We start from the raw sequence: 20,488 nt of genomic DNA, 5'->3' as shown, positions 1-20,488 counted from the left end.
GAGATTTACCTTTCAGCTGACAAGGCCTGAACCCACACTCCCGTGAGCCATTATATTGAAGAGGAACAAGTGAGGTCCCCTGGTGTCCTGGCCAAAACTTGTGCCCCCGGCTAACATCACTTAATAAAATCTGCAATTTTGAAGTTTCTATTACATTGCTTCTTGTGGAAACATGTTGAATGCTGCATTTCCTACATTGCAGTAGTGACTACACTGAAGTCTTCTGGCTGTGAAGTACACAGAGGTTGCTTTGTCTTTCACACTCAGCATTCCTTTTTTCTGTAACCATGTTGCCATGTCAAAGCAAGGAGCTTATTCCAAATGGGAAAATGAAGGATCCATAACTGTAGCAACTTTAATGACGTATTATTCAGAAGCAGGTATTGTAGAAACCACTTTTTTAAAAAGCAGGATTAGAGCCAGAGAGATTATTCCTTATTGATATAATAAGGCAGCAGTGAACCAGAGGAGCCTGTGATATAATGGTAATGAGACTGGACTAATCATCCAGGATACTAGGCTAATCTTCTCGGGGCATGGGTTTGCATCCCACCATGTCAGATTGTGACATTTGAACTCCATCCTAAAAATATCTGGAATATTTAAAAACATAGCTAAATGGTGTCCATGTAATCACTGTAGTTCTTTTCACCTTTGGGAGGTGAAATCTGCCTGCCATACCTTTCTGGCCTGAATGTAGCTCCAGAATATTGGTTGATTTCACCAGTCCTTTGGGTATTTCAGTCCTAATTGCATTTTGGAAAAAAAAGCCTCTATACCAGTTTTAACTTGTGCATTTGGATTACAGTCTGGAGTAGTTGGGCAATTGATGTCAGCAGCTGAAGAACGCCCATGGCTTTGGATTGTCTACATCCTCATCATTGCCCTACCTGTGTTCCTGGTCATTGTATTCTGCTGTACTGGAAAGGTAGGAACATCTTTCCTAAACTTGGCTTCTGTGGATGTTGAGTCCTGTATTTGCAAACTTGTTACATTAAGTGGTTCAAGAACTGGATGGCCTCCCCCTATAGAATAACGAGCAACATGTGTCTTTAGTCAGGGTATGAGAGAAACTGACCATATCCATGAATACTGCCTCCCCCTTCCTCCCCCTCCACCTCCCAAAAAAAGCCAATATTTCTGAAGAACTGCAGCTATAATACAAAATAACTGCCAAATTTAATAAATGACTTCTCAATCTGAATCCCTTTTTCCTTCCTGAAGCCCATATTTAAGTACCTCCAGTCCAGTTTTCACCCCCTACTAAAATATTAAAAGTGGTTCTTCTCCGAGCCACATTTGACATCTTATATGGTTTAGCCAATGGAAAAGAGAGACTTTGCCTTCAGGAACTGTTAAGCCTTTTGTACTGAATATTCCACACTCTTATCCATTCTTATTCATGAGTAGGTCTTTATTCAACTGCTTCCATTTATATCCATCTAACCATAACCAGGGAATCACTTTCAATGGTTTATCTTCTGTGCTGAATCACTGTGTCTGGTGTTGCCAGGGATCTATCCTTGGTCCCTTCCAGTTTCTCTTCCCTTCCCTTGACAGCATCCAAAGGTGCAATATTCCTTTTCACATGTAAGCTGATGATACCCACCTTTATTTGCCACCATCTTTCTTGATTCTTCTACTGTCTCTTAAGTTGTAAGACTGCTTATCCAGCATTAGATTCTAGATAAACTGAAAACCCCTCTGATTTAACTTTTTCTCTGGTTCCTTTTCCAAACTTCACTTCTTGGTTACTAACTCCATTCCTGTCCCTGGCAGCAATCTGAGATTGTTTGCAACCTTTGTCATTATTGAGATCAGCATCTGACTACATGACCACGGCATCAGAGAATTATTGGTTTCCATTTCTCTAACCTTACTGTTCCAACTTGCCATTATGTCTCTGTTACTTGCTGACTTGACTAATCCTGTGTATTCAAGATGGTCTCTTATAATCCGCATGTCATAAACTGTATTCATCCAAAACTTTGCTTGTTTGACATTGCAACATGTCCTGTTTGCTTATTTCCCCAGTGCTTGCTGACCAATGTTACCTATCACATTTCCGACGCCCCTCCCCCAAGTCCCTCCTCCCTACCTTTTATCTTAGCCTGCTGGACAAACTTTCCTCATTCCTGAAGAAGGGCTTATGCCCGAAACGTCGATTCTCCTGTTCCCTGGATGCTGCCTGACCTGCTGCGCTTTTCCAGCAACACATTTCCAGCAATGTTGCCTACTAGTTAAGGTCAAACTTTGACTTTACAAATTCTCATCCGTTTCAAATTCATCCCCAACTCTCATCCTCTCTAGCACCATGGTCTTCAAGTGGCTTCTGGCTCGCTCAACTGTGATCGCTTGAGCAGTCCAGATTTTCATCACACTGCTGTTGGTGGCTGTTCTGACGGGACTGGAATTCTTGAATTTCCTCCTTGATTCTCTGCAATGAAAGCAGTGATTCCCAGGCGCTCCTGTGGAGTTATGCAACTGGATACAGTTCATGTCCTGGCGTTGAATTCTCTGTGGCTCCTCATGGTGGCTGAATCTTTGAAACATGGCACATGAAGGTCTAATTAGTTTAAGAAAATGTTTGTTAGAGTTATTTAAAGTGAGTTATTGAAAGTGATGTTTTTGTTTCTTCTAGAAAGATCCTGCTGCTGAGTACAAGAAGACTGATGCCCCACAGCCTGATGTGAAGGAGGAAGATGGAGAGGAGGAAGAAGAGCAGAAGGAGGATGATGAGCTGAAAAAGGAGGAAGGGGAAGAAAAGACAAGTGAGTGACTTCTGAGCCTTTTGAAGAATTGGGAGTTTCCTTTTGGCATCCTCTGGCAATATTTATCCCTCCGCCAATGGCTTTTGGTATTTGAAGGGAAACAGGTTACCCAGTCATCATTGCTGGGTATTGGTCCTTGCTGTGTAAGAAATATCTGTTGATTATAAAGAGTGCTATATAATTAAAGTCAGTGTTGAGGTTGGAAACTTGGAAAGCACCTAGCCTAAAATGGTGGCTGTAAACTCTTGTATTCCATCATCTGCATTCTAGTTACTCTAGCAATATTAACTTGGAAAGAATTTAACCAATCACTTCAATGTTGCAGATGAAGAGAAACAGAAGAGTGATACTGATGATGCTGCAGAAAATGCAAACCAGGAGGAGGAGGTGGAAGAGGATGATGAGGTGGAGCAGAGAATGGAGAAAGGCGCACCAGAGAAACCAAGTGCTGAGCAGGTTGAAGTAAGTTGATGAAAGACTGTAATGTTGGGGGGAATGGATGTGTGTGCCATTTAGACTTCAATGTTAACAACAAAACCAGTGAAGATCACACTGATAACTTTGTCTTCCACATTATTTTGTTTGGGAAAGGAAAGTGGACTCCTCCGGAAAAGTAATGTCCTTGAATCTCATTAATTTACTACATAGAACATAGAAGAATACAGCGCAGTACAGGCCCTTCGGCCCTCGATGTTGCGCCGATCCAAGCCCACCTAACCTACACTAGCCCACTATCCTCCATATGCCTATCCAATGCCCGCTTAAATGCCCATAATGAGGAAGAGTCAACCACTGCTACTGGCAGGGCATTCCACGAACTCACGACTTGCTGAATAAAGAACCTACCCCGAACATCTGTCCTATACCTACCCCCCCTTAATTTAAAGCTATGCCCCCTTGTAATAGCTGACTCCATACGTGGAAAAAGATTCTCACTGTCGACCCTATCTAAACCCCTAATCATCTTGTACACCTCTATCAAGTCACCCCTAAACCTTTTTTTCTCCAATGAAAACAACCCCAAGTGCCTCAGCCTTTCCTCATACGATCTTTCTACCATACCAGGCAACATCCTGGTAAACCTCCTCTGCACCCGTTCCAGTGCCTCCACATCCTTCCTATAGTATGGCGACCAAAACTGCACACAATACTCCAGATGCGGCCGCACCAGAGTCTTATACAACTGCAACATGACCTCAGTACTCCGGAACTCAATTCCTCTACCAATAAAAGCCAGTACGCCATATGCCGCCTTCACCGCACTATTTACCTGGGTGGCAACTTTCAAAGATCTGTGTACATGGACACCAAGATCCCTCTGCTCATCCACACTACCAAGTATCCGACCATTAGCCCAGTACCCCATCTTTTTGTTACTCTTACCAAAGTGAATCACCTCACACTTAGCTACATTGAACTCCATTTGCCACCTTTCTGCCCAGTTCTGCAGCTTATCTATATCCTGCTGTAACCTGCCACGTCCTTCCTCACTGTCTACAACTCCTCCGATTTTCGTATCATCTGCAAACTTGCTCACCCAACCTTCTAACCCCTCCTCCAGGTCATTTATAAAAATGACAAACAGCAATGGTCCCAAAACAGATCCTTGCGGAACACCGCTAGTGACGGCACTCCAAGATGAACCTTTGCCATCAACTACTACCCTCTGTCTTCTTCCGGCCAGCCAACTCCTAATCCAAACCTCCAACTCACCCTCAATGCCATACCTCCGTATTTTTTGCAGTAGTCTACCATGGGGAACCTTATCAAACGCCTTACTAAAATCCATATACACCACATCTACCACTTTCCCCTCATCCACCTCCTTAGTCACCTTCTCAAAGAATTCAATAAGGTTTGTGAGGCACGACCTGCCCTTCACAAAACCATGCTGACTATCCTTGTTCACATTATTCCTATCCAGATGTTCATAAATCCTATCTCTTACAATTCTCTCTAAGACTTTGCCCACAACAGAAGTGAGACTCACCGGCCTCTAGTTACTAGGGTTATCCCTACTCCCCTTCTTGAACAAGGGAACCACATTTGCTAGCCTCCAATCTTCTGGCACTACTCCTGTAGACAACGAGGACATAAAAATCAAGGCCAATGGCTCTGCAATCTCCTCCCTTGCTTCCCAGAGAATCCTAGGATAAATGCCATCAGGCCCAGGGGATTTATCAATTTTCACCCTTTCCAGAATTTCCAACACCTCTTCTCTACATACCTCAAAGCCATCCATTCTACTTAATTGTGACTCAGTATTCACATTGACAATAATGTCCTGTTCCTGATTGAATACTGACGAAAAGTATTCATTCAGTGTCTCCCCAATCTCTTCAGCCTCCACACGCAACTTCCCACTACTATCCTTGACTGGACCTATTCCTACCCTAGTCATTCTTTTATTCCTGACATACCTGTAGAAAGCCTTAGGGTTTTCCCTAATCCTACCAACTAAGGACCTTTCATGTCCCCTCCTTGCTGCTCTTTGCTCTCTCTTCAGGTCCTTCCTGGCTACCATATAACTCTCAATAGCCCCAATTGAACCTTCACGCCTCATCTTTACATAGGCCGCCCTCTTCCATTTAACAAGGGATTCTAATTCCTTATTAAACCACGGCTCCCTAACACGACCCTTTCCTCCCTGTCTGATGGGTACATACTTATCAAGGACACTCAATAGTTGCTCCTTGAACAAGCTCCACATATCAATTACGCCCTTGCCTTGAAACTTACTTTTCCAAGCCACACATCCTAAGTCATGCCTCACCGCATCATAATTTCCCTGCCCCCAGCTATAACTCTTGCCCTGTAGTGCACACTTATCCCTCTCCATCACGAGAGTAAAAGTCACCGAATTGTGGTCACTGTCCCCAAAGTGCTCACCAACCTCTAATTCTAGAACCTGGCCTGGTTCATTACCCAGAACCAAATCCAGTATGGCCTCACCTCTTGTTGGCCTATCTACATATTGTGTCAGGAAACCCTCCTGCACACATTGGACAAACACTGACCCATCTAATGAACTTGAGCTATAGCTTTCCCAATCAATATCAGGAAAGTTAAAGTCCCCCATAACAACCACCCTATTACTTTCACTCTTCTCTTGAATCATCCTCGCAATCCTTTCTTCTACGTTTCTAGGACTATTAGGAGGCCTGTAAAAATCTCCTAACAGGGTGAGCTCACCTTTCCTATTCCTAACCTCAGCCCAAACTACCTCAGATGGCGAGTCTTCATCCATCGTCCTTTCCACAGCTGTAATACTATCTTTGACAAGCAATGCCACACCTCCCCCTCTTTTACCCCCACCTCTGACCCTACTAAAACATTTAAACCCTGGGACCTGCAACAGCCAATCCTGTCCCTGTTCTACCCATGTCTCCGTAATAGCCACAATATCGAAGTCCCAGGTACCAACCCACGCTGCAAGTTCCCCTACCTTATTTCGTATACTTCTTGCATTGAAGTATACACACTTCAAGCCACTTTCCTGTTTACAGGCATCCTCCTTTTGAAATTGATGCCATGTTCCTAACCTCCCTACACTCCAGGTCCTGCACCCTAAAGCTACAGTCTGGGTTCCCATGCCCCTGCAGAGTTAGTTTAAACCCCCCCCCCCCCCCCCAAGAGCACTAGCAAACCTCCCACCAAGGATACTGGTGCCCCTCAGGTTCAGGTGCAGACCATCCTGTTTATTATAGAGGTCCCACCTTCCCCAGAAAGAACCCCAGTTATCCAAATACCGGAATCCCTCCCTCCTGCACCATCCCTGTAGCCACGCATTTAACTGTTCTCTCTCCCTATTCCTCGACTCTCTATCACGTGGCACGGGTAACAAACCAGAGACAACAACTCTGTTCGTTCTAACTTTGAGCTTCCAACCTCGCTCCCTGAAAGCCTGCCTAACATACTCAGCGCTCCTCCTACCTATGTCATTGGTGCCAATGTGGACCACGACTTCGGGCTGCTCCCCCTCCCCCTTAAGGACCCAGAAAACACGATCAGAGACATCCAATTGTGTGGAACGCAGTTGAGATCCTTGCACTCTGGAAGATTTTCATCCTCTGGGATGCACGGCTAAGATCAATAGTTCTTGAAATGATCGATTTGAGGATAGGTATCAAAAGTGGTATTTAAATAGAAAATCCACCACAGTCTTATGGTTAAAATTTATCTGATGAATGATATAAGTGACTCCTGTTTCTGGTGTTAGAGTCACCTGCCAGTACTTGGCCCATATCCCTCCAAACCCTTCCTATTCATATACCCATCCAAATGCCTTTTAAATGTTGCAATTGTACCAGCCTCCACCACTTCCTCTGGCAGCTCATTCTATACACGTACCACCCTCTGTGAAAAAGTTGCCCCTTAGGTCTCTCTTATATCTTTCCCCTCTCATCCTAAACCTATGCCCTCTAGTTCCGGATTCCCTGACCCCAGGGAAAAAACTTTGTCTATTTACCCTAACCATGCCCCTCATAATTTTGTAAACCTCTATAAGGTCACCCCTCAGCCTCTGTCGCTCCAGGGAAAACAGCCCCAGTTATAATACAAGCTTTTTCTGATAGTGTTCTTGGTTGGCATTACTGACCAGGGTGGCATTTTTTTTGCATGCCCAGGTTCTGGGCATGCTTGTCCTTGAAACACTTAGCGAATTACAACTGAAGAGTGACTCTGTATCTGAGTTGGAAAGTCCATCAGGTAAGCCTTGGAATGGAATTACAAACTGAGGAAAGCAGACAGGCTTCCTTCCCTAAAGGAATGTTAGTGAAAGTATTTTGATGCTCTTGACAGCTTTTGTAGTCCCAAATTGATGACTAGCTCCTCTTATATTGCTGGGCTACTCATCCAATACCATATGTGTGAAAAGTTTGAAATTAATTTACTGTAGTGCTTGTTTTTGATCTGTTCTTTTTTAATTACAGAAGAAAGAAGACTCAAGTACAAATTGAAAACAAAGGGAAGATTGAGCTGTTTCCTGTCATAATTTTGTTTGGGCAACACTTGCGATTTCTAAAGAGAGACCATTGTCACTGGAATTACAGAGAGTTGAACTTTTAGAGGATTTCGTGAGACAACTGTTGTGTGCAAAAGAGAACCCTACACATCACACTGACCAAACACTAAATAGACCAGGTTATTGTACTTTTTCAGCAAGGACTGTAATCTAAATTGAAATGTACTTTATAAAAATATATATTATTTAGCAAAACAAATTCCTGTTCATTGATACAAGTCCTCTAAACTCTTAAAATATTAAATTATACCTGGTAATCTTCAATTGGATTTTAGACTTACTAAATTTTAAAGTCAAAATGCTCAATTAATGTAAGCATACCCAACATGGAAGCCAAGAGGACTGTAGTAAATAAGGCAAACTAATGGGATGGGACCTATGCACTGTCAGTGCTTTGGCTTTAAGTATAAGCTTTCCTCTATTGTCAGATTACTTTCCCAAACATTCATTGAACAAATTATTGTATTCAGCAAAATGCCATAAACCTTCCAGTTTCTTTATCTCAAGGCTGTCTTTACTTGAGATGGAATGAGTGTGGAAACAAGCAGGAATTGTTTCTGTTGTACAACATTTATCTTGAACTTATTCCTGCTGTGTGTTATTGGGAGCAACATGAAGAATTTCAGCTTTTTAGTGATAGTGACCCACATTAACTCTACAGTTTTCATGTTGCTATCCCCCTTCCCACTGACTCAAAGAAAATAATATTTTTTAAACTGTTTCTTTCCAACAAGATAGTTGAGCAAATGAACAGTGAGGCAAATGAGGGGGAAGCTCTGGCACAATTCAGGTTTTTCTATCAGTTTGATTTTTCCTGTTTGTTTTCCACTCTTTATTCCTATCCATGCCCCAGTTGGCCCACTACTGAAATTTGTCGAAAAGGTTTTCACCACAAATTGGTATTTTTGCAGCTTGCTCTTTATGGATTTTGTTCTTTCATCTTCTCCCAAATACCCAATTCCTTTAGCTCTGAAATGAAAATTTTATCATGAGTCGTAATTGTTAATGCTACTTTGTCTAGTTTGGCACTGTACCTGCCCATAAATCTAAAGAATTAGATTGCAGGGGTTTGAGTCCCTAACCAGTCTTCAAGTGTACTTTTGGAACCGATCTAATATCTTAAAACTCTTTGCTTTCTGACCTGCTGATTTGTATATTTTCAGTGAGATGTGATAGTTGTAATGGCCGCAAATAAATGCTGTTTTATAGGATAATGTTAAAATACTGACCTTTTTTTAAGTACGTGGTAGTCATTAGCCAATAGTAATGCTGCACCACATCTGGACTCCCACAAGCATTGGAATCTCACTTATCCAAGTGGGAGGGTGGAATGCTTGCAGTTGTGAATTTTCAGTTTCATTCCAAGCATGTCCAGGATGATTTCAGTTCATTTGACTAACTGTACAGCTAAGCTGGTTAGTTAAGGTGAAGGCGTTTCTGCTAATTCTCCTCACTGTCCAAATGCAGCGCCTTTTCTTGGCAGTAACTTGGCATTACTGAGAGTTGCGTGCCCTTTTTGCTAAGTTGTGTACGTGGACATTGGTAAAATAATTCACAAGTGTGATTTCTGCTTGAGAGCAGAGTGATCCTTCCTGTAATATTGCCTTTTGAAGTTTGAATTGAGGTGCATTTTGGATAGACAGTGTTATTGCACATGGAATCTAATAGTGCTATAATTGCTCAAGTAATTTGTGACCAATTTCAAGTGAAAGTGTTCCAAATTTCAATGAGTTTGAACACAATATTGCTTTCATAATCATTGATTCTGCAACACTAATCTTTAATCAAGCCATCGATTATTTTTTTTTTGAATTATGTCTGTGTGGGGATTACCAAATTAAAAGTTTAGCTCAGTGTTTGGGCCTTTCATAATTTCTTATGCAAACAAAGTAAGTTAATAGGTATAGTTTACACATCTGTTCTTGAGTAGGGAGGGATCAAATACAACTCCAGTGCTCAGTGTAAGGATGTTAAACTGTTTCCCAAGGAATTTATCATTTTCCATTATCCTGAATATTTGCTTTTTGTGGAAATCTTTCATTTTTGAAGCACTGCACAAGGCAGGAGAGAGTTTAGAGAAGGAGCCAACAATGAGAAAGCACTGGAAATATATCAAACTTGCAGTATTAATCTTGCAGTACTGAGATATGAGTATATTTACTCCCATAGCAACAATGTCATTTTCATTGACATTGTACTTTTACTTTGCTTAAGATAGAAATACCTCTTGTCAGATTCTTGTACATGTCCATATGGTAGACTTGTGCTTCAGTGACATCTCTCAAATAACGAAGAGATGAATGATCAGTTGATGTTTTGTTTACTGCAACAGAGAACCAAGTTCACTGATACCACAACTGAACAACCAATTTACTAAGGTAGTTTTCATGACTGCATTTCATGAAAAAAGACAAACATTCTCCCCTCTGCATTTTGGGAGACAACCCCATTTAGATCTTACGCCCACTTTCTCTCAAACATGTAATTTTAAGTTTTCTGGAAATAGTAACACTGCACTTTCATGTGATTTTGTTCTGCCATACCTTGGAATTGGAATCAGTTTTTTTAATTGAATGCTCAAATTTGATTGGAGAAACTTCTCTTCATCCACTGTCCTCACACCATCGCATCCCAAAGATGTACTGAAGTAATCTCTTGAAGGGTGGAGAAAGAAGATTCTCCATAAGTGTAAATCAGTGACCATCTCATTCTGAAAGTAGTGCAAATCCTTGACACTGCTTTGGCCAGTTTGGATGCTGTTGGATTTTTTGATGTAATCTTTTGGATAAAAATAGATTTGCTATACGTTATTTTTGGATAATCCCTAATTAGCACAGCAATCTGTAAGGCCATTGTACTGAATATAATAAATTTAGTGGCAGGTTTCTGAGAGTTGCAGTACCTGTAAATGGATGTGCATACATAAATCCATAAAGTACACACATTGCTCTGCCAAAATGAGGTGTGTGGTCTTTGTGCTCCTGAACTTTTTTTTTGCTAGACATGTTCTTGCACTGAATTATCTAATATTTTGTTGCTGCTATTGCCATTGAACCCATTAATTTGAAGAAGTCACAGTTATCTTGACCAGATAAGTGTAGTGACCATCTGACCCATCTCCCCCTACTCATGGCTGGGCTTCCTAAATATTCTAACTTTCTAATTTGATTCAATTTTGTTTGCTTTATTGAACTGTAATGATTTTGTGGGTGAAGCTTATTAAATGGCATACTGAATGTGAGCTCACTTTTAATGGGGCAGTTCGGTTGCAATGGGAACACTGCACTGCCAAAATTTATTGGAGTACTGTTTTGTTTTGAGTTGAGAAAATATGACAAATGTGACCTTTTCTATTTGCAGTATGCTTGCAGTGAGAGGCCTCTGGAGCCTACTCAAGATTTCTTGTAGAATAACAAAATAAAATCCATGGCTGACCCAGGACACCACAGAGAACCTTGCTGGCTTTTCCAGAATGTGATGAGCAATGTAACCACTTACATTTCCTTTCCTCTCTCTGATATAAAACTTTTGTAAGCAGCTTGTTTCCCAAGTGAGGGTGGTGTACTAATCACCTTGACAGTAGCTAAGTGGTAAGAATGAAAGTCTGTACTGTTGCCAGAGCATCTTTCTGCCTATGCCTCCCAGAGAATCTAAGTATCAACAAGCATTGGTGTTTTCCAATTAAAGCATGTCTAAGTCATTTACAAAAGGGAATTGTTGACACCAAATCGGTACAGTAATAAGATACATTTCATTACATTTTAGCAATGATTATACTTTTTGCATAGTATGTTGTAAGAGAAGTGGTTTTGATTCTGTGCTGGTAAATCTATCAGTAAGTTTCAAGTGACAGATTGTACAATTCTGGTCAATGCTTCCCCAATCCATTGCTATTCAAAACCACATCTGAACATTCGAATACAGAAAATTCACTCAAGCAAATTTAAATTGTTATTAAAATATGCTCACTGATTTTTAACTCATCCTGTTATTAAATGTTTAATTAATCTTATGTTGTGCTCTGATCTTTAATCTTTTTTTTAAAGAAAAAGCTTGCTTTGTCATCTTTTAAACGGGCTTCATCCTGATCAGTGAATGACCTTAGTCTAGACACTCTTAACCAATCGATGATTCATAGGTAGCGCATACTGGGCCCCTCTTTCAAAAGAGATACTTTAAGCTTTAAAGAGCTGATTGTAGAGAATTTAGTGTCATTGACTTGACTCTACCTGGGATAAAAGTTATGTTTGAGTACTTCTCTTCCAGGAATGTAAATGCAAAATCATGTGAAATTTGTTTCCTGTAACTAAAAAATTAAAACAGACGTCCAGCCTCTTTACTTTACTGATTTATTATTTGAATCTTTTGAACTTCGTAACCACTCAGTTTTCAACAAATGACTTAGTCATAGCGAACTAGCCATTTGGATACAGAACTGGCTCAAAGGTAGAAGACAGAGGGTTGTGGTGGAGGGTTGCTTTTCAGACTGGAGGCCTTTAACTAGTGGTGTGCCACAAGGCTTAGTGGTGGGTCTGCTACTTTTCTTTTTATATAAATGATTTGGATATGAACATACAAGGTATAGTTAGTTTGCACATGATATCAAAATTGGATGTGTAGTGGGCAGTGAAGATTTACTTCTGATTACAACAGGATCTTGACCAGATTGGCCAATGGGCTGAGGAGTGGCAGATGGAATTTTAGATAAATGTGAGGTGCTGCATTTTGGAAAAGCAAATCTGAGCAGGATTTAAATACTTAACTATAAGTCATAGAATCCATAGTGTGGAAATAGCCCCTTCAGCCCAAATCTATATCTACCCCTGACTAATGTACCTAACCCACACATCCATTGAGCACTATGGACAATTTAACATTGCCAGTTCACCTAACCTGCACATTTTTGGATTGTGGGAGGAAACTGGAGCACCTGGAGGAAACCCATGCAGACATGGAGAGAATGTGCAAACTCCACAGTTGCCTGAGGCTGGAATTAAACCCAGGTCCTTGGTGCTTTGAGACTGCATTGCTAATCACTGAGCAACCATGTCACCCTGGTCCTAGGGAGTGTTGTTGAACAGAAACCTTGGAATGCAGGTTCATAGCTCCTTGAAAGTAGAGCCACAGCTACATAGGATAGTGAAGGCATTTGGTATATTTCCCTTCATTGGTTAGAGCATTGAGTAAAGGAGTTGGGAGGTCATGTTGCACCTGTACAGTACGTTGGTTAGGCCACTTTTGGAATATTGCATGCATTTCTGGTCTTCCTATCAGAAAGATGTTGTGAAACTTAGAAGGGTTCAGAAAAGATTTACAAGGATGTTGCCAGGGTTGGAGGATTTGATCTCCCGGGAGAAGTGGAATAGGCTGGGGCTGTTTTCCCTGAAGTGTTGGAGGCGGAGGGGTGACTTTATAGAGGTTTATAACATCATGAGGATCATGGATAGGAGAAACAAGGTTTTTTTTCTGGGGTGGGGGAGTCCAGAACTAGAGGACATACATTCAAGGTGAGAACGGAAGGATGTTTTTCAGACCATGTTGAGCTACCAGAGGAAGTGGTGGAGGCTGGTACAATAACCGCATTTAAATAGCATCTAGATAGGTATATGAATAGGAAGGATTTAAAGGGATATGGGCCAAGTGCTGGCAAATTAGACTAGACCAGATTGGGTGGCACAGTTGTTAACACTGCTGCCTCACAGTGCCAGAGACCCAGGTTCAATTCCCACATCAGGCAATTGTCTGTGGAGTTTGCATATTCTCCCTGTGTCTGTGTGGGTTTCCTCTGGGTGCTCTGGTTTCTTCCCACAGTCCAAAGAAAAATGTGCTGGTCAGGTGAATTGGCTATGCTAAATTGCCCATAGTGTTAGGTGAAGGAATAAATGTAGGGGAATGGGTTTCGGTGGGTTGCTCTTTGGAGGGTGGGTGTGGACTAGTTGGGCTGAAGGGCCTGTTTCCACACTGTAGGGAATCTTCTCATTAGATTAGGATGTCTGGTCAGCATGGACGAGTGGTCTGAAGGGTCTGTTTCCATGCTATACATCTCTATGACTGAGATTTTGCATATGATTGGAAATGGTTTCTTTCCCTTTTTTCCTCTATTTCATGAGTTTGAGTAGCTTTATTAACTCGTTATTTCACCTTCTTCCCCCCCCCCCCCCCCCCCCTAAAAGGAGACCAGCATCCAAACATTTAATCTACGTAGGAAAGTGAAGTCTCCCAGTTTTGGAAACATGCTTTTTTGCATCTGCTTTAGAGGATATTACTACCCATCCTCACTTACCCTTTAAACTGTAAGTGCTGATCTGTTTCATAATGCCAATGTGTGAACAAATAAAACAACTAAATACCTAATCAATAATTGACTTTGTTATATTCTATGCCTTTATTTGTAAAGGCCAGGATCCCAGAGGTTTTTGATACTTTTCTGATCTGAGCCAAGTGGAGCAGTGCTGGAAACCTGAAACTAGCCGAGAACTGGAGGCTAGCAGGTCTCAATGTCTATAGAGACAGTGCACTACTGGTAGGACTACTTCAGAACGAATTGGTATTGTACTTAAAGCCGACACATTCTCTCTTCATGGAGGCTGCTGAATTTCTCCATTCTGATCTTGCTGTGTCACCTTCAATTTTTGTCTCAATGTTCGAGTTTCATCTGCGCTCTGTCCATTTCTCTATCCCCTCAAAAGTTCCACTGCAATCCTCCTTACGGTTTAGAAGTCTAAGTGTTTGCTAAACTTTGCATACAACAATGTGTTCTGTGTCTCATTCAAAAACCATGGATGACCACAACTCCGAGACCTGTCAGTGTAATGTGGTTCCCTTGGGATGAGAGCAAAACTACATTTCCCAGACTGCGTGAGCCGAGGGGTCCACGTGACCTGTCAATTACGTCAAGTCCCAATTCGTCCAAATTAACTTTCCATTTTTTTTCCTTCCTCTCTTCGGAAAGGAAGCGGGTTATTATTTTCGATTCTTTGTGTGGGGAAAAAAAAAGTTTAATACCAAGAGACTTTATTTTCAAAACGGCCAGCCCACTTTCCCCGTCCGCTGCAGTTGATTGGTTCGACCTCACTGTCTGTCAAATGACCTTCCCCATCCCAGCCCCAACCCCGGCATGTTGACTATAAAAAGAAAGGGCCGGCAAACTCGTGGGAAGCAAGAGTTTTGAGTTTTGTCATGAATCTAGATTGTTGTTAAGTCGAATAAAGAACCGGAGGGAAATGAAACAAACTTCAGTTCCCGCACTCCAAGGGAGTGGAAGTGCACACCTCCCCCTCGCTGATTGGACGCTGTGGCATTGGGATTTGAAAACCTTGTTCTTTAATTGGTGAAGTGGCACGCCAATCGTTGCCGGCTGCCACGCCGCCATTGGCTAGGACGAAAATAGTAGTTCGCCTACCGCTGACGGATTGGCTAATGTTCTGGTGCCTGCTTCCGAGTGGTTAAACCGACCGTCAATCAGTACAAGCAGGCGGTATCCGCCCACCTCCCCCTAACCGATAGGTCGTGCCTCACAGTCTCTTTACGCTGATTGAGTTGATGATGCGTCAATCAAAGTAAGGCAATCCCAACCTTCTACCTTGCCATTGGCCCCGGGGAACGTCGATCACGATGTGGCAACGCCCTTCCCGCGCTGCGATTGGCTGTTGAGGCCTGTCAGTCACCCTAGAGATCGGTTGTCCGTCCGTCGATGATGGTCTGAGGTAAAACAAAAATAAGAAAGAAAATGGAGAAAAGTCCAAGCGAAGAGTTTTCCTGTTGACTCCGTGCTTCCTGAATCTGAAGGCGGCTGTCGATGAGTGGCTTTCCCCTCCTCCCTCCGGTTTTCTGAGGGGGAGTGAGGGGGTAAAGTCTTGAATACAACCGCCGCCATGGCCGAATTCGTGTTGCCGCGGCACAGCGCCGTGGTTGAGCGGCTCCGTAAGCGGATCGAGCTGTGCCGCCGGCACCACACCGCCTGCGAGGCGCGTTACCAGCGGGCCTCGGCTGAGCGCCTGGACCTGGAGCGCCAGCACAGCCTGGCCCTCCACCAGCGCTGCCTACAGGCCAAGAGCAAGCGGGCCGGCAAGCAGCGGCCTCCCCAGCCTCAGCCTCCACCACCGCCGCCTCCTCCTCCCCCTTCAGCCGCACAGCAGGACTCGCAGGTCGGCTTCAGGAGCAGCAACCCAGGGGCCGCAACCAGCAATGTGGACTCACCTCCAGGAGCTGCGAGTGGGGATCAAAGCAGAACAAGCACGCTGCAGGCGGTAAGTGTACACCCCGGCTCACTGCTCAACATCTTTGTGTAACTTGTTCAGACTTAATGTCCTGGAAACTAGTTATCGAAACTTAATGTCTTCTTAATTCATTGCCCTAGTTAATGTTTCTATAAATTATTGAAATTCTAATGTTTTCAACTTTGTTAATCAAACTTAATAACGTAATAACTTGTCATTCAAACTTAATTTTCATAAATTGTTCAACTGTAATGGTTTAAACTGTTGAAATCTAATATCCTTTTAACTATTTACTCAGTTCTTATCTTTAGAACAAGTTGAAATTCTGATATTTTTATAACTCTTAATCAAACTTAATATACTTCATAACTTGTCATTCAAAGTTAATGTATTTTTACCCTGTTCAGATTTAATTTCCTGAAAGCTGGTTATTTAAGTCTTATACATGAATTTAGACAAAATTCATGTTTTTTTAAATAACTTACTGAAATCTTACTTTCTTGATAAAATTGTTAAACAAACTTAAATACTTTTTCTACTTGAATTCGATGACTTTATAAGCCAATGAAACTTGATGCATTTAACTTATTGAAATCATAATTTTCCAAACTTCATGACTTTAAGTTTGAAGATTATAACTTTTTATATACATTTTTTAAAAAATGCATATTGTTCAAACTTAAATGTTCTTTGTTTAAACATAATATTGAAATCATTAAAACTTTTAAATTTTTTTACTTCAACTTAATAAATTTGGAATAACTTTAGAGAACTAATGAATCAAATCCCTCTCAATTCTCCAGCACAGGAAAGGAGGCCACTCAACCCATTGTCATTTCAACCAGAGCTCTCCAACCTGATCCTGTTTCTTTACTCCTGAACTCTTCCCACCAGATGCTTTCCCTTTAAAGTACTTACTCACAGAAACAGGTGTAAGCTAATCACTCCCTCAAGGAGAAAGTGAGGACTGCAGATGCTGGAGATCAGAGCTGAAAATGTGTTGCTGGAAAAGCGCAGCAGGTCAGGCAGCATCCAAGGAGCAGGAGAATCAACGTTTCGGCATGAGCCTGAAAAAGGGCTCATGCCCGAAACACCGATTCTCCTGCTCCTTGGATGCAGCCTGACCTGCTGCACTTTTCCAGCAACACATTTTCAGCTCCAATCACTCCCTCAAGCCTGTTCCACCATTCAGTGAAATCATGCCTGATCTGTGGCTTTGCTTAACAAAAACCTATCCATCTCAGATTTAACTTTATCAAAGGATCTAGATCCAGTGCTATTTGTGGGAGAGTGTTCCAAACCTCTACCATCCTTTGTGTGTAGAAGTGCTTCCTAACATCTATCTTGAACAATTTGGCCCTAGTTCTCAGGCTATGTCTCCTAGTTCTAGAATCATCAACAAGTGGAAATAGTTTATCTATTGTTGATGTCATAAAGACTTAACCTTGTAAACTCTGGAGAAAACAGGCTTACTTTCCCAAATGTGAATATCTAGTAACTGATATTTTTACCCTTAAACAATTTCTTCCCATTACAAGGCTCCCTAAAGTGGCATCAGATCTCCATGTGGGATCGAGAGCTGATATTTTATGCTCACGAGATCTTCTGCTGCAATAGCTAACAGTCCTGATACATCTGTCCAGTTCACTCCTGAGAGTTACCATTGATTTGGTATCATCCTGAGCATCATTTCAAAGTGCATTCGCATCACAACCTGCTGCGTGACAAAAATATCTTTGTTTTTCTCCTCTTTTATGACATGATTCTATTAGTATAATTCTTTGTCAGTCATCTTAGATCTTTGTCAGTCATCTTAGATCATCGTCCTTTGCTTGCTGCCACTGGAACCAGTTTCTCCTCATTTATGGTTTAACCATTTTCAACTGGTGGGATGAAGCCAGTATGGAACTTAAATGTCATCAAGAATTTATGAGACTCTATAGCTGCTCCCTGTGTTGTCAATAATTTGTAACTTTGTATCACCGCCCATTAAGTATTTCCTTCACTGCCTGTACAACTGTAACATGATAGGGTATGAAGATTTTTTGGTGCAGTTGGTAGGGGGGTATTTCCCAAACACTTCCCATCATGGTCCAATTTTAAGACTCGAAAATTAAATTATATTGTCCTAACCCCTCAGTGAGAGTGGAGAAGGGGAGATTTGAGAGAGCAGAAACCTGTTAGAGGGAGAGCACAATTGTTGTGACTTGGTCAGGAGTTCAGAACGGCCATTGTCGCCTAAAAGCTCATAACCATAAACGTTCAATTGTTGACCCCACATGGGGGCTTGACTCCACTTTAATGACTCCTGTAATGGGAAGAAGTTGATTATGGGCAAAAATGTCAGTTACCAGATGTTGCACATGTAAGGTAATTAGTAAAAGATCTAGTGAGGTGGAGGAGATGAATTAGTTGGAGAATTGTCTTGGAAGTGTAGTGGAAGCAGTTTCAGCAGTAAAGGGAAATTGGGATGAAAGGAAGAAACATTGTAGGGCTACAGGTAACTAACAAGGCATTAGGAGTAATTTCTTTTGAAGAGCCGACTCAAGAACGATGGCCTGAATGACTTGTGCTCTGATTCTATACCATTATCTTGCTGTTGTCAAGTTATATGAACTCTGCATGTGATAAACCCTCAAGAAAACTTTATCCTATTTTTATTTCAAATGCAGTCACAGTGTTCTTTTGTGAAGAAATTGTATTTTTGTAGCACCTTGCACTCAGGGCATTCCAAAACACTTTGCCACCGAAGGAACTAACCAATGTAGCTCTGTGTCTACTTGATGGAGTAGCTGGGGTTTTCGTTTGACCTTTAATCTGAAAGTTGACACCCTTCTCAGTCCTGTCAGAAAGCTTTCATTATGGGCTTGAGTCTCTGAGATGGGACTTGAACTCCCCATCACCTTATTTCGAGGCAACAACGCTGCCAACTGATCCAAAGGATTTTAGAAATGGATTCGACAATAATACTCTTAGGAAATTAATTGTTTATAATTGAAAGAGTAGGGCGTGATTGGCCGAATGGTGGCCGTCTGTGCTGAACGATTCTCTGATTAACAGATTATCCCTTTTAAAACAGATTTAGTACTACATCATAACCATGCTGTAACAACCTTCTGCAAAAAGAAAGCCCTGCAAACTTCATTCCTTATACATCGACAGATTTATGAAGCAGGACTTTTATCACTGCCTTCCCCACATTTATTAAATTTTCTCTTTGTCTTTTTTGCTGTAATGGCAGTAGTCCAAGTATCAGAAGTCCCTGAAAACTATAATTCCCATCAGTGACATCATCCTGGTGCATCTACACTGTCCGTCCTCTAATGTTTCAAATTCCATTTGATGTGAAGCATGAAAACTTCCATCTGTACTCTGTGACCTCACCTTTAATTTTTGAATAAAATACTACAAATAGCAGTGAGATAAATTACCACCTTAATCTGTTGTTCTTGGTGGTGGTTGAGGGAAAATTATTGGACAGGACATTGGGAGAACTCTGTGTATTTTTATAGTTCCATGTTTCTGCTGAGAATGTAGGTAGTCTCCAATGTTGACGTTGTATCTGACAATTAGCACCTCTCGTGCTGCGGTGCAGCCCTTTTTTTTTGATTATAAGAAATTAGAATAAGAGTAGAATATTTGGTCTTTTGACAATCGCTGATCTGGTTGTGACTTTAACTTCATTTTCCTGCCTGTAACTTTTTACTCTTTTGTTGATCAAAAATCCATCTAATTCATTCAATATGTCCAGTGACCCAGTCTCAACTGCTCTCTCTGTGGAAGAGATTTCCAAAGATCATGAATCTCAGAAGAAATTCAACGGTGACCCATAATTCTCTATTCACTCTCGCTGCTCCCTCAGCACTGATCCTAAAGTGACACTGTGCTGCCTTGAATATGTCAGCTAGATTTTGTGTTCAATTCTTTGGAATGGGTCTCGAAACCATGACTTTGTGATAGCAAGGTGAACTTGTTAATGACTAAATCATAGTTGGCAATGTGTTAATTGTTATTTAATTAATGCGAAAATCAAGAGGTCAAAATTTTCTTTATTTGAAATATTAAAGTTTGTTTTAATTTGTTTGAGTACTTTTATTTCATCCAGAATGAGGTGACAGTGTTTTGTGAATGAGGCTGGTGCCTGAACAGGGTGGTTTTGGTATACTTGATGTGTTCACAAGCAGCATGTCTGACTTTGAAGTTTACTTAATAACTTCATCTTTGGAATTCTAGAGTTTCCCAGCTATGCTATAGTTCTAGAAATGATTGGAGGAAATGCCTCACTTACCCACCAGAAATAAGTGGTTAAAGTATACCTTAAAACCAAATTTTGATAAGTGAATTTGGAGCATTGTGATCATTGACCTAGTGTAATATGCATGTGCGTCTTGTCGTATAGACGATCTTTGGGTCAGTGGTACTGTTCAGGATTGTGATTGATGTTTTGCTCATTCTAGCCAACCTTGAATCAAAGC

The 20,488-nt window shown here is 41.5% G+C and overlaps 2 protein-coding genes across 5 annotated transcripts in view; both read left to right on the top strand.

Moving 5' to 3' along the window:
* Positions 1 to 12,129, top strand: part of canx (calnexin) — a 56,310-nt gene extending 44,181 nt beyond the window's left edge. For all 4 annotated transcript variants that reach the window (XM_043703123.2, XM_043703121.2, XM_087995130.1 and 1 more), the window contains exons 12-15: positions 809 to 928; positions 2,642 to 2,771; positions 3,097 to 3,233; positions 7,703 to 12,129. In XM_043703123.2, the coding sequence (XP_043559058.1) occupies positions 809 to 928; positions 2,642 to 2,771; positions 3,097 to 3,233; positions 7,703 to 7,729 (414 nt within the window). In that variant the 3' untranslated portion in view covers positions 7,730 to 12,129. The remainder of the gene's footprint in view (positions 1 to 808; positions 929 to 2,641; positions 2,772 to 3,096; positions 3,234 to 7,702) is intronic.
* Positions 12,130 to 15,265: 3,136 nt separating this feature from the next.
* Positions 15,266 to 20,488, top strand: part of maml1 (mastermind-like transcriptional coactivator 1) — a 75,058-nt gene continuing 69,835 nt past the window's right edge. The window contains exon 1 of the mRNA XM_043703120.2: positions 15,266 to 16,043. Within this exon, the coding sequence (XP_043559055.1) occupies positions 15,669 to 16,043 (375 nt within the window). The 5' untranslated portion in view covers positions 15,266 to 15,668. The remainder of the gene's footprint in view (positions 16,044 to 20,488) is intronic.

This window comes from Chiloscyllium plagiosum, unplaced genomic scaffold, assembly GCF_037043375.1.
Source record: "Chiloscyllium plagiosum isolate Xiang-an unplaced genomic scaffold, Cpla_swu_hap1 HiC_scaffold_16, whole genome shotgun sequence".
Lineage (NCBI taxonomy): Eukaryota > Metazoa > Chordata > Chondrichthyes > Orectolobiformes > Hemiscylliidae > Chiloscyllium > Chiloscyllium plagiosum.
Note: the sequence above shows the minus strand (reverse complement) of the source record. Positions and strands in the feature narration are given on the sequence as shown.